The sequence below is a fragment of the Sinocyclocheilus grahami genome, unplaced genomic scaffold (assembly GCF_001515645.1).
Source record: "Sinocyclocheilus grahami isolate Dianchi unplaced genomic scaffold, SAMN03320097.WGS_v1.1 scaffold12.1, whole genome shotgun sequence".
NCBI lineage: Eukaryota > Metazoa > Chordata > Actinopteri > Cypriniformes > Cyprinidae > Sinocyclocheilus > Sinocyclocheilus grahami.
Genome location: NW_015505191.1, coordinates 2,619,080 through 2,631,631, shown reverse-complemented (window position 1 = coordinate 2,631,631; position 12,552 = coordinate 2,619,080). Strand labels below are relative to the sequence as shown.

Genomic DNA, 12,552 nt, shown 5'->3' with positions numbered 1-12,552 from the left:
TGAGCAGATGGTGGTCCATTTTTCTGACTCCTACATATTCTTCCCATCTTCTCTCTCTTCCCCATCTCTCTTTTTCTCTCGATGACCCTCTTTTAGGCACACACTCTTTGCCCATAAACTGAATTACACAGGAAAAAAATTTCAGTGCCAAACGACTAGTGTTTTTTGGCTCTGTTTGTATGGAGTATTTGATTAAATAGAGTCTTGTTTCTGTCGTGTATTGAGATTTCTGTATGTGGTACTCAGGGTCTGGACACTGCTGTTCGGAGAATACAGAGAGAATGGAATAGCATATTCTATGTTCAGGAGCTCTAAGGTGTTTATGTGTAGAAATTCATCCAATGGTTTTAAACAATCCCCCTTATTCTCTTATATGAGTGAGTGTGCAAACTCATTTGTCCATTCTGTCTCAAATGTACAGTAGTCTTGTCAGTTACTTCTTGATGTATGCTATGCACCTGTTAGTGTCTTGACGTACAGCATGTCCCTTAACTTATAACCTTTTACAGACTTCTCTCTAGGTTTGTTATTCCTTTTGATATCTATGTGAGACAAAACAACTAATGTTTAAACCCCTTTAAATTGTTTCCTGCTGGACTTTTGTATAAGCTAAACATATGCTGCAGCCAATATGCCATACCTCTGTCTGAGCAATCAACTCAAGTGTGAAGGCTTTATTTTCTTTTCCAGGTTTCGGCTCATGTGCAATAGATGAGGTTTGATCATTTGTCTACCCACATTTACAAAGGTTTCACTTATTTAAAGGAGGGGAGAGAAATGTGGCCATTTTGAGGCACTTAGAAAGGAAACGTGATGTCTGACAGTTCTGTGTGTCAAGTCTCCCAGCCGTCTTGCTTAAGCTCCAGTGTTGAGGTGTTTTTTTCCTCTCTCAGTCTTCAGTGCAACAGTCAGTCATCATGGCAGCCGTCCTGACTTCACTCCTGTGCACAGCAAAGATCTGAATTACTGTGACCACAACTAAAATTGAAAAAGTTGTTTATAGAGATATGCTATAATTCTACAGGGATCTGCGGCTGAAAAGATTTGAATGGCACGTTACCTTTGGTAGATCTTTTTCTGTCTGTGACTGGGGCAAGGCTGGTTTCTGTGGAAGGGCAAATACATATCTGAGATCATTTCCCATGCTCCTATCAACCCCAATGTTTTTCTTCATCAGAAAGCTGCTAGAGTGGGAGTACTGGAGGTTAAGATGTGCCCTCATTTTCCTTTCTTTATAAGATACAAGTATGGTCAATGCGCTGTGTTGCTAGGGTAACTATATCACTGCAGAGATGTCTACAGGAAGCCGTGGTGTAGCATGGACTTGAATGCAATAGTCTGCCCACATGCATACAGATAGAAAAGTAAGATAGTTGCTGATGCCCGTGGTTATACTTTTCGTCTCACACACACACACCCTCAGAAGTGCTTTGGACATTTGAATTCTATTTAAATCCTGAATTTAATGTCCATAATGACACTACTACGGGAATGTAGCTTGATGTAAATTGCATCTGCTCAAGTAACAGATTTGCGTGGCAGCTAACTATGTATCTCTGCTGCCATCTTGTGTTTTGGTAGTGAACTAGCATTGGCTATCCACAGAGCTCTCAGAGACACAGCAGCGATCACAAAGGCAAGTGTGACTCAAATGAAATATTTAGTACCTTTTATTTATTTAAAAAAAATAAAAACACTCACCTCTTCCGGGATTTCTGTATGCTTGAATTTCATGTTTTTGTAGAAATCTCTCTTTGGAACAAAATATAGGAGGAGCAAATCGCACACAACGGTTGCCTTAACAAATGAGAGTAGATGTTAGTTCATTTCAATAAGATAAAAAGCACTTCGGAGATATTGTGAGCACAAAACAGCTAAGTGTATAGAAAGGTAAGCTTGAAATATATCTAATTTGATGCATCTGTTCTTGTTTCTGTTTCAAGTTAGTCATCAACACAGTAATTGAGTCATTAAAGCAGCACTATGTAACTTTTTCTGTGTTCAAAATTGGCAAAATGTATATAATGAGCAAGTACATTATGAATTCATCTTCCAAACCGCGTTTTTGTCTTATTCCGAATCACTACGGTACACTTATAATAAGTACTTAGATTTGGACTATTGTAGCCTGGTCGGGTCGTCACCGCTGCGGAGTAACACATACCTGCGTGAATCGCCATAGACATAAACTTAGAGAAGTAGCTCCGGTTAGAATGTTCTGCCGCGTGATGTGTGCAGTTCTGTTTATTAACCGCTAGAGCGCCAAAAGTTACATAGTGCTGCTTTGACATACAGATACACTAGCATTCAAATTTTTGAGGTTTAGTATGATTTTTTTTTCCATACTAATGCGAGGATGCATTCATTTGATGAAAAGTGTTGTTGTTGTTTTCTACAAAGATTTAATTTCAAATAAATGTTTGTTTAAACTTTATATTCCTCAAATAATCCTTAAAATGTATTTCCCGGTTAGAATGTTCTGCCGCGTGATGTGTGCAGTTCTGTTTATTAACCGCTAGAGCGCCAAAAGTTACATAGTGCTGCTTTGACATACAGATACACTAGCATTCAAATTTTTGAGGTTTAGTATGATTTTTTTTCCATACTAATGCGAGGATGCATTCATTTGATGAAAAGTGTTGTTGTTGTTTTCTACAAAGATTTAATTTCAAATAAATGTTTGTTTAAACTTTATATTCCTCAAATAATCCTTAAAATGTATTTCTACAAACATATTAAGCAGCACAAATGTTTTTTTTAACATTAATAATATGAAATATATATGAAATAGATTATAAAATTATATTAGATTATTAAATTATAAAGATATATATTAAAATCACTTATCTATACTAGATCATTACACATTACTGCTTCTACTGTATTTCAGATTAAATAATTGCAGCCTTGTTGAACATAAGATAACTCTTTCAAAAGCATTAAAGAACCTTAACTCAATTACTTTATTTACATTAACACATCTTTTAATTTTTACTTGGATGGTACAACACAAAAGATTTTTACACCTGGTATCATCTCCTACATGACAGAAGAATCCAAAATATGGAGTCTGTAGTAAAAAGTAATTGAGGAAATGATACCAGGTATCTCTTTATATTAATATAAGTTTATTCTCTGACACTCACCACTCCGAAGATTCCTACTCCTGAGCCAATAGCCGTCAACGTTGGGATGATATCAAATTTTCCTGCCTGCAAGGAACAGTTGTAAACAAATGGAAATGTGCATGTTCCTTAATTTCTTTCTGAATGATCCATAAAAAATAAGCTTACCCGTCCATGAACAATGATGTCTATCCGTACACCAAACACCTTCATTAGTGTTCTCTTCTCCACCCCATTCTCCACATAATATTTAGCATATCTGAAACAGTCAGTATCACATAATAATTCTAGTAGTGGTTCCACTTAATATATTCTTTAAAAAAAAATCTTATTCTTTTACAGAAACCAACAAAGCTCACAGACTCAGAAATAATACAGTAAAGCACCACTCACCACTGAGCAGTCTAATTAAAAGTTGTTTTCACAAGGGAAATAGGTTAAACTTTCTTACCCACCTAAAATTGTATCCCAATGATGGTTTCTCTTCTTTGTCATTTTTCGCTGTTCCATAAAGACCATAGAATTCATACTTTGGTTTGCAGTGTCTGATACTGAGGTCCAGATTGCAGTCCCAGTCAATGAGGACTCCTATAGCACCACCCTAACACATCACATAAGAAATATCATGTAGATTATCGTCCCATGTTTTTGTGATCTTCTCCAGATTTTAATCATTCACCACAATTTTGGGATAACGTTTCAAATAAGAAACTCACATTGTGAGATAAAAGGTTACAGTTATTCAGTTTAAAGACACAAAAGATATAAGATTACTATAGTGAGAAGTCACAATTGTTGGAATTTATGAGGAATAAAGTCACAATAGCAAGATGTAAAGCTATAAACATTGTATGATAAAATCACATGTATAGAACAAAATGTGAATGTCTCCTCAAGTGATGTTAACCACTGACTTATTTTACTGCTATTCATAAATTCCCTTGGAAACCCAGAGCGAAGCCTACAAATCGACATCACGATTCAACAGCTATTAAGTTTGTAAACTATTCAATTCAGTACATCAGTCTTGGAAATCATCCCGATTACTGGACATACTAGAATGTTTTGAATGTAAGTATACTGTCTGAATGTATGTTTAAAGAACAAGTATCACTAGAAGTGTGAGTGTTAGTGGGTGTGTGTATTTACAATCATTCATGACAGAAACCTACCACACGAGCTATCTCTGAGAAATTGAACCCAGAGCGCTCAACGATGTCTCCCAGTCTGAAGATGGGACACAGTGGATCAGTCTTGGGATGATACAAACACGTATTGATGTAACTCTGATTCACACTCTCCACCAAGTTACTCCTAGAGAGAAAAAAGGGAGGAGAACTTTCATCTTTTAGACAAAGCGGATAAAGCTGAGTGTTGAGTGCATTTTAAGCCTTGCCTTCAATAACGTGTTAAGTACCATATTGTACTGTACAAACGTTATTACAGTATGTCATGACATATAAATGATTATTGACGTGTGAGAGACTATAAAAAAAAAACTTTAGCTTTGGTTTAGCTTAAGTTGTTTAACGTGTATTTTCTTTTTTTTCCACAAAATATTGCAGACATTCTTTAGTACCGCAATAAACCCCTGGCTTATATGAACACATTCAAAATAGGTCCTTTTTATTTCATTCTCCTTCCTCTGAATGTACTTGTTAGGGTTTGCCAGTATACAGTACAGTACCACAAGGAACTTTTGAAAAATATAGAATTTTACCTTACTACATTAAACTGGCGAAAGGTAATGGAGTTTTTGATGAACAGTGTGTAGTTTTCTGCTGTCAGCAGGATTGGAGGGCTACAGAGAAACATAATAAAGTTAAATGGATCAGACCAAGACTGTAGGCTGATTCAAAACAAATTTAAATACAATCTGTCACGTGCTCCAGGTATAAACAGACTTTTATGTTTAAGGCGACTGCATTTTGATTCTCTTTTTTAGTTTCCAAGATTTCTACACAGACATAAAGTTCAAGACATTCAGGAATGGTGAGTCTTTGCTTTTTATGAAACCGTATCTTTTCTTTCATTATGGTGGGCTTATAAATGAAAGATGCCACATTTAAAAAAAGACAATAATTGTAGTCCAGGCATGCCACAATAACTGTTAGACACCCCATGTGATTGATTCAATTCATCAACAACAATAATAAAATAAGCATTCATACTCTGGTATTTGACGGTCATCTTCAACTGGACACCAGGAGTAGATTTCACAAGTACTGGTATTGCTTATACACCTGCCCGTCATGTGCCCTGAGAGAGACAGTTATGCCGTAATGGAACAACAGAGTATAAAAGCTTTGGTGTTGATCAGAACAGACAAACAAAACACAGTCATGTGCCCCAAAGAGAGATGGCAGGGTATATCGTAGGATCCAAAATTCTGATGTCCCTTTTGAAAATGCTTATATATATATATATATATATATATATCCAGGTTCTCCAGGTTTAAAAACATTTTGAATCCCACATTTTCAATATGGATTTAGACTTTTGATACCCACTGTATATGCACAAACACACACACACATATGCATAAACAAAGTCATACTTTCGAATTACTCTCAGCACACTTGAGGTAGTGAAAAGGGAATAAAATCTGGTATTAAAATATTTTAAATATATTCATATTTTCATATTTAAAGTATAAAATTGGTTGATATAATACTGGGTAGAAGATTGTCAGACCGTGTGAAAAGCACTAAGATAAAATCAAATCAATTTGTACGGTTGACTTGATACACATCTATTCCTATTAGTAACTGACTGTGAGATTTCAGTGAGGAGCTGCCATGACTTTGATGTTACTAAATTAACTTTTCTCTGAATTAATGAGCATGAAGGATGATTCTATCAGTCCAGTTATTTAGGAATGCTTTCATCAGATTGCATTTGGTCATATGTTTGCAATTTCAGTCTGACTCTTTTAACATTGCCAGGAACATTTACATTCACAGACTGAACTTGCTTTGGTGGTTAGTATAGCATTGATAAACTTTTGTACAACCATTAAAATACACTTAGTGTAACATAACATATAACACATCCCTTGTGTCACAGAACATCATACATATATCAGAGACATGATACAACAAGCATGAAATGATATGCGGTCAGAAGCATGGCGTAAACAACCAGAAGGTTGTGTGTTGTCAAGGAAAACATCTGTGAATTTTACCCTGAGTTCACAGAGTCAGTATTGTAACACGATTAAGGAAAATATGTGTTGAATGAAGTTTGTGCCAATTGCCCATGACTGGAAGTCAAGTTACTTTGAATTACTTCAATGTGAGATAGTGCTGTTTACCTACATCTGTAATCCTGGAGTAAATCGTTCTGCTACGCTGCACGTGAAACAGAGTCAATATTTGAGTATTTGTGACCCACACTGAGCTCATGATATCACTCAGTCTATAATGTGGGTTTGATTGTATTATTTTTAATCAGCTTTTTTTTGGTGTGTTTATAAGTCATTGGTGTTCCCATACTACTACTAAGCTCTGCCAATCCTAATGATGTCAAAAAAGCAAGATTTATTTAACAAATGACTTCAATTTATTTATGTTTGGGTAGCAGTGGAATAATTGTGCGTAGTTCCTGTTATAGAAACTGCTAGTCACGCCAAGTAATCTGGATGAGAGCCCTGTGGAACTCTGGGAATTACAGACATCAGTGAGCATGGGGTAAAATTCATCAAAGATGTGGAAAGCGCAGAGAAAAAGCCTTAGAGCATGAGAGCAAAGCATGTTAGTCATGAATGTTAGTGACTTACGGAGACGGCAGCATGGATGATGTGCAGGTTTGTCAGTTAGGAGAGTGAGAGTTCATTAGGCCCCCTTTGATTCTGAGTAGAGTTTGAAACCAAATGCTTACGTGCAAGTGCCCCAATTTTCTTACCCCATGATCATTTGAATTATGCGGTACATATCTTAGACCACTGGTCCACTGATTTAGTTACCAATGAAGGTCAAAGGGATTATACAGTGCCCATGAAAAACAAGTGACAAAAAAAGTGAGTTCCTCTTCCCCCGGCTGCTAGTGATGTGAAGTTAGTCTGCTGTGCCGGTGCCTTCTGTCGGAACAATATAATGGTTAAAACTTTACCATTTCCCGTACGTTTGTATTTGCCCTCATCACAGTTCTCGTCAGTCATACACTTGTTCTTGTTCTTCCCATCTGGCAGCTGAAATACACACAGGAAAGGAATAGCACTTTAATGGATATTAGTGTTTAATTAAGCCCCAGTTGGCTTGTTGAAAATATGCAAATGCCAGATCCAAATGAGACAGGATGCACAGAAGAGACAGAATAACCACAAAACCCAATTCTTAAAACTCATTTGTTTAAGCAAAGCTTTGTAGCTAGTGCAATAAAGTCAAATAGAGAGTAAAGTGAAAGACAAATAAGACTGAGGTAAACCCAGAGCAGGTAAATGAATGAAGATATGGCACATGAAGTCTAGCCATGTTACTTTGCTGGAAAGTACAAACAGATTGTATCACCAAACACAGGTTATATGAGTTTGCCAAGGTAACCTGGGGAAATAAGTGACACTTTCTGTTTCTTTGTAGGATATTTTGTATTTTAAACATTTTGATGAGCAATGCAGTAAATCTAGTGACAATATGATTCACAAGTTTAACTGATTCAAAAGCAAAGTGTTTTCAAATCCAAATGGATTTAATGTGGAATAGAACTCTGTTCTTTTAAAAATGTGACAATTCCTTATTATATGGTATGATCTTGAATAATACGTACAGTAGCTTGTAACCCTAAGCGTGTGACGCCTGTCCTAAAACAAACTGGCTGAATTTATGCTTCATCTAGCAACACCAAAGACAAACTGCCACTCAGTGACGCACATGGCTTTACTCAGACAAAGAAAAAAAAGGTAAAAGTGGTATGATCACTGACAGAAGCATCAGCAACTCTCAGTTAAGTTTTAGTTTGGTCTTGAGCCCCTCAAAAAAAAAAGTTTCATGGCGGCCATCGACCCTTATTTCTGAGAAACTGTATTTTAACTGGGGGGAAAGATGGTCAGGATATGACTCATACAGAGATCTTAGAGAAAAAAAACAAAAGAATTATGACAGTCACGATGATGAAAGCCGATAGTGATGAGACAATAAGAAAAATATATTTACCTACCTCAGGACATTTGTCCTGTTTCTGTCCCACACTAGCAATGTAGTTCGTCATCACAACAAAAGATGAGTCACCCTGGAAAATGGAACATAAAGGACTTGAAAGGTTCCACATGTAGTTTCAATATCTAAGCTTAAAACAGAGCCAGAGCGCCATGTTAAATTTATAGTACATCCTTTGTCTATTTAGTGATACAATGGTTGCATAAGAAGTGGAGTGTTTGAAGCTGATTTCTGCTTGCTTGATTTCAGGCTACTGTTTTTGACACCCCTGCATGACATGATGAATGTCCTTTTTTGAAACCGAAACCTAAACCCAAAACAGACCACCAAAAAGCCACCCACTGTACATATGATTCAGTATTAAATGCTTGATTTACACTGTTTGAAGATAAGCATGGCTATATTTTCAGCTTGCATCTGAGACACAGCTGTGTTTAAGGCTGAATCTAAAGTTTAAACTCAGCCTTAAATAGTCTAAGTGTCATTCCATCTCTCGTGTCTCTGCTCTGCTAGCACTGTTAGCTATTAGTGACAGCAACCTGTACATATGAAAACCAGTGATGCTTTTACATTTGTTGAATTTCCTGTCATTGTAATATGCTGATTATCAATGTTGAAAAGTTGTGCTTATTTATTTTCATGGAAACTGACATTTTTTCAGGATTCTTTGGTGAATAAAATGTTCTATAGAAAGTCACCATAAAACATGAAAACCCAATGTGTGTGTGTGCATAAGCGCTGATATTTGTTATCGTGATTAACATTTTGATGTTTGCTTTTTGGACAAAATATTCGTTGACTTTATAAAGAAGCTCCTGGAGCCACTCCTTTGATTGTTGAATGATGACGTGTTTACTTTTCTGTCAACAGTCTGTCTGTTTCTGCACTGGGTGCTTTCTGTGAAATAAGTTCATATTCTGAAACTGCTGCAGGCTGTTGTCATTAAGTAAATAATGGCAGACATTTTCAATGATTTATGTTAAGAAATAACTTTATAATCAACAAGTATTTCTCCATTAGCCTTCTAAAAAGCGTCACAATATAGGTGTTTACTTGCCATGACAATATCAGTAGTTTCTCAGTCAGAGTGAGAATAACCCGCACATGACTGCAGATGTTTACACAATATGATTACATTTATCTGTGATTAGGCCCAATTTACAGCCATCATGACTCCTATGCCAATATAAGTATGTTTAAAATCAGAAAGCATAAACTGAAATTTATTGGATGGACAATTACCCAGTGAGTGTCCCACATCTGCACTCAAAAATATATTTCTTCATTTTTGAAATGATGATAAAACTAAAGAATAAAATAATGTTAACTATGTATATAAATTAGGACTTCTGAAGTTTTCAGTTCTGAGGCCAAAATTAGGAGACACAACCCACCTGTTCAGGAAAAACAAAATCAGCTGCATCCCATATCCTCTCCTTTCCGCTGATATTTGTGAAGGACACTCCCTTCATCTTGGTGAAGATGGAGCCTATGGCGATATCTATCGTCTGGTAGCCTCTCTCATACATGAACACCCACCTAACAAAAGCAAAAAACAATTCATGACCTGATCTGGTTTAATCAAGCTGCAGTCTGGAGATCTTTTGTGTGTGTAATTATTACCTAAATCATAAATTAGATCTATTGTATTTCATAGTGTATGGTTTGAATACCAAATTACTTCATAAATAGTGTCTTTGTGATTTTACTTATTAAAATCATTGTCATCCACATACATGACATTTCATGGCAGCCATAAATAAAGGTACCCTTTTCACATAATGGATATGAATAAAACCTGCAAATTACTGCATATAAATCATTTTCAAAGACCTAATTCTTTGATATAGGGTTACACACAGGTATATGAAAAATCTCATTAATTTTCCACTAAAATATTCCTGTTGTTGACAATTATTTCCAGAAACATTGTGAATGATTCTGTAAAGTCATTCTTTCTTTCTTTGGATTCATGAGGTGTCAGTGAAAGTAGGGTTTCAATGTTTAAATTACATTTGATCCTAATACCTTTGAACTACTATTAATCTCATTTTTATTAGTTACTGATTGACAATAGCAATAAAAACATATTTATAGTGCATTATTTTATTCAAGTAAAAAGTGTATACTGTGCCCTCATGATTTGCACTATTAAGCTTGCACAGCAGTTGGAAAATGTGGTAACAGTTTAGTAAAGGGACCAATTCCCCCTATTAAGTAGTTGCTTATTAGCATGCCTATTATTAAAATATTGGCCGTTTATTAGTATATAAAAGCACATATTCTGCATGACCATATTCTACATCCCTAATCCTACCCAATGCTTAAACTTAACAACTACCTTACTAACTATTAATGAACAGCAAATTCGAAGTTTATTGAGGCAAAAGTCATAGTTAATGGTTTGTTAATATCGAGAATTGGACCGTAAAATAAAGTGTGACCGAAAACGTTTAAATGACTAAGGCATGTTTTATAGTTTGCGTTTCAAAATATGTGTATGTGTGTGTGTGTGTGTTCATATGTACTTGAACCGTCTTGTGTCATGTAAAAGTAGGATGAAGCAATAAGATTTTGGCCTCATGCCCTCTTGCATGACACGACAAACGGTATTCTTCCCTTTGAAGCATGACTGTCAGTCTTATCGTCTTACACACCTAAAGATGACATACTGCTCCACACAGACCAAAACTAATGCTATTGCAATAGTTTATCGACTTGCTCGTTTTGCGTTTCATTCAGCTCACCTCACTTATAAAGACAAACAACTTCCACATGACAGATAACAGAAGCACCATCCACTTTTAGCTGCACGACATGCAGGTTTATAGTGTTTAATGCTTTTTAGTTTTGAATACCCAAACAAATACCTCTGTCAGCCTGTTGAAATTTGGACTAGAGCTGTATTTGATTCATTAAGGGTGGTCTCACTGATAAACAAAAAGGAGTATCAAAGAGGGATGAGAGAGCAGCACAACTCCTGTGCTGTTCTATGATCACAGACATTAAAGGAGGTTTATTGTACATTATAGTATAATACAGTGATATAACACATTGTAGATATACACAGTAAGTAGGAGACAGCTAAGTATCACTATATAACAGGCATTTTCCAATTGAGTTATTCCTTCAGTGGCTTTATGTACTCCACAGTAGTCATTGATTTGAAGGGAAGCACAACGCACTTATTTGGTTACTTGCAAATTGTATTGTTTAGAGCACACAAATGACACCCACATGTTAACTGATGCTCACTGGCTTGCACAATACAGGTTTGAATTACTTAAGAGGAAATGCTCAGCGTTTGTCTGGACTTGACTGTTGTAAAGGTTAACATCTGTCAAAGTCTGCTTTTTCTCCATGAATGACTACAGCATGACATTTTACTGCAACACATATCATGAACATAAGTGAATTGTTTCGTACACCAACGCCACGTACATCCAGTTATCTAATACATACTGGGGGCCAGCTGTTAGCTCTATGACAGGAGATGAGCTGCTGATACATTATTGATGCTATAAGCCATTAAATCTAAATCAGACACAATGAAGAAAAAAAACATATGGGCATACTTTCAAGCAAATCAAGTAAACAAAATAATTCTCAGCTTCAGAAATGTATGTCTTTTCTGAAACAATAACAGTTTGATGGTGTGCTGCTAGTTAGACTAAGCAATGCATTATCTTAAATGATACATCATGACAGCACTTAACTTTTCAATTCAATATAAGGCTTGAGCCATTAGTTTGTTTGCATTCTGTGCATTTTTTGACCTTGTTAAAGCATGTTCTGTTCAGTTACTCATGCTCAATGATTTTTATCTGCTTTTTCAGAATTTTTAAGGATAAAATAAATCTCTTACCCAATTATGTAGGCTAGAACACCCATTTGGATGATTCGGCACACGACTGCAACTCTTTTGTTCCTGACCAGAACCTGTCGAGGTGTTTCATATTCAAAGAAGAAGTTTGATAAAGTTCTTTTTATTTGAGGTTTCATCCTTCTCCTTGAAAGGAAAGTTGTGTTATAGGCCTATCCTCTTCTCTGTCTTCACAAGGTTCTTGTTCACTGATAAGATGTCCTGGTAAGCACTGTAAGATGTTTATAGAGTGCTGACTTTCTAGCTCGCCTCAGCTTTCTCTGTCTGTCTGTCTTTCTCTCTCTCTTCTAAACCAAACAGTTCTCAAAGTAAACCGCCCACTATGAGTTGTCTTCATCCCCCCTCCTCTTATGACTGTAACACAAATTCATGTGAGGGCGGAGTAACAACT

At 36.1% G+C, this 12,552-nt stretch overlaps 1 protein-coding gene across 1 annotated transcript; it reads right to left on the bottom strand.

Annotated features, from left to right (window-relative positions):
• Positions 1-801: 801 nt before the first annotated feature.
• LOC107598068 (P2X purinoceptor 1-like) lies at positions 802-12,280 on the bottom strand. The gene is made up of 13 exons (XM_016289325.1): positions 12,144-12,280; positions 9,673-9,817; positions 8,280-8,351; positions 7,248-7,314; positions 5,297-5,384; positions 4,846-4,926; positions 4,298-4,439; positions 3,581-3,726; positions 3,294-3,384; positions 3,147-3,212; positions 1,702-1,797; positions 1,061-1,105; positions 802-941 (listed from the first exon to the last, which is right to left on the bottom strand). Exons 1-13 carry the CDS (start codon positions 12,278-12,280, stop codon positions 936-938), a joined length of 1,182 nt encoding a protein of 393 aa, XP_016144811.1. The 3' UTR covers positions 802-935.
• Between the last annotated feature and the right edge of the window lie 272 nt (positions 12,281-12,552).

Bases quoted from the DNA above. Each gene is read 5' to 3' on its own strand.
- LOC107598068 (XM_016289325.1), bottom strand. From the start codon at position 12,280: ATGAAACCTCAAATAAAAAGAACTTTATCAAACTTCTTCTTTGAATAT. The intron at 9,818-12,143 runs GTAAGAGATTTA...TGCTTTTGTTAG, and splicing joins GTTCTAGCCTACATAATTGG to GTGGGTGTTCATGTATGAGA. The intron at 3,213-3,293 runs GTAAGCTTATTT...TGTTCCTTGCAG, and splicing joins ACATCATTGTTCATGGACGG to GCAGGAAAATTTGATATCAT.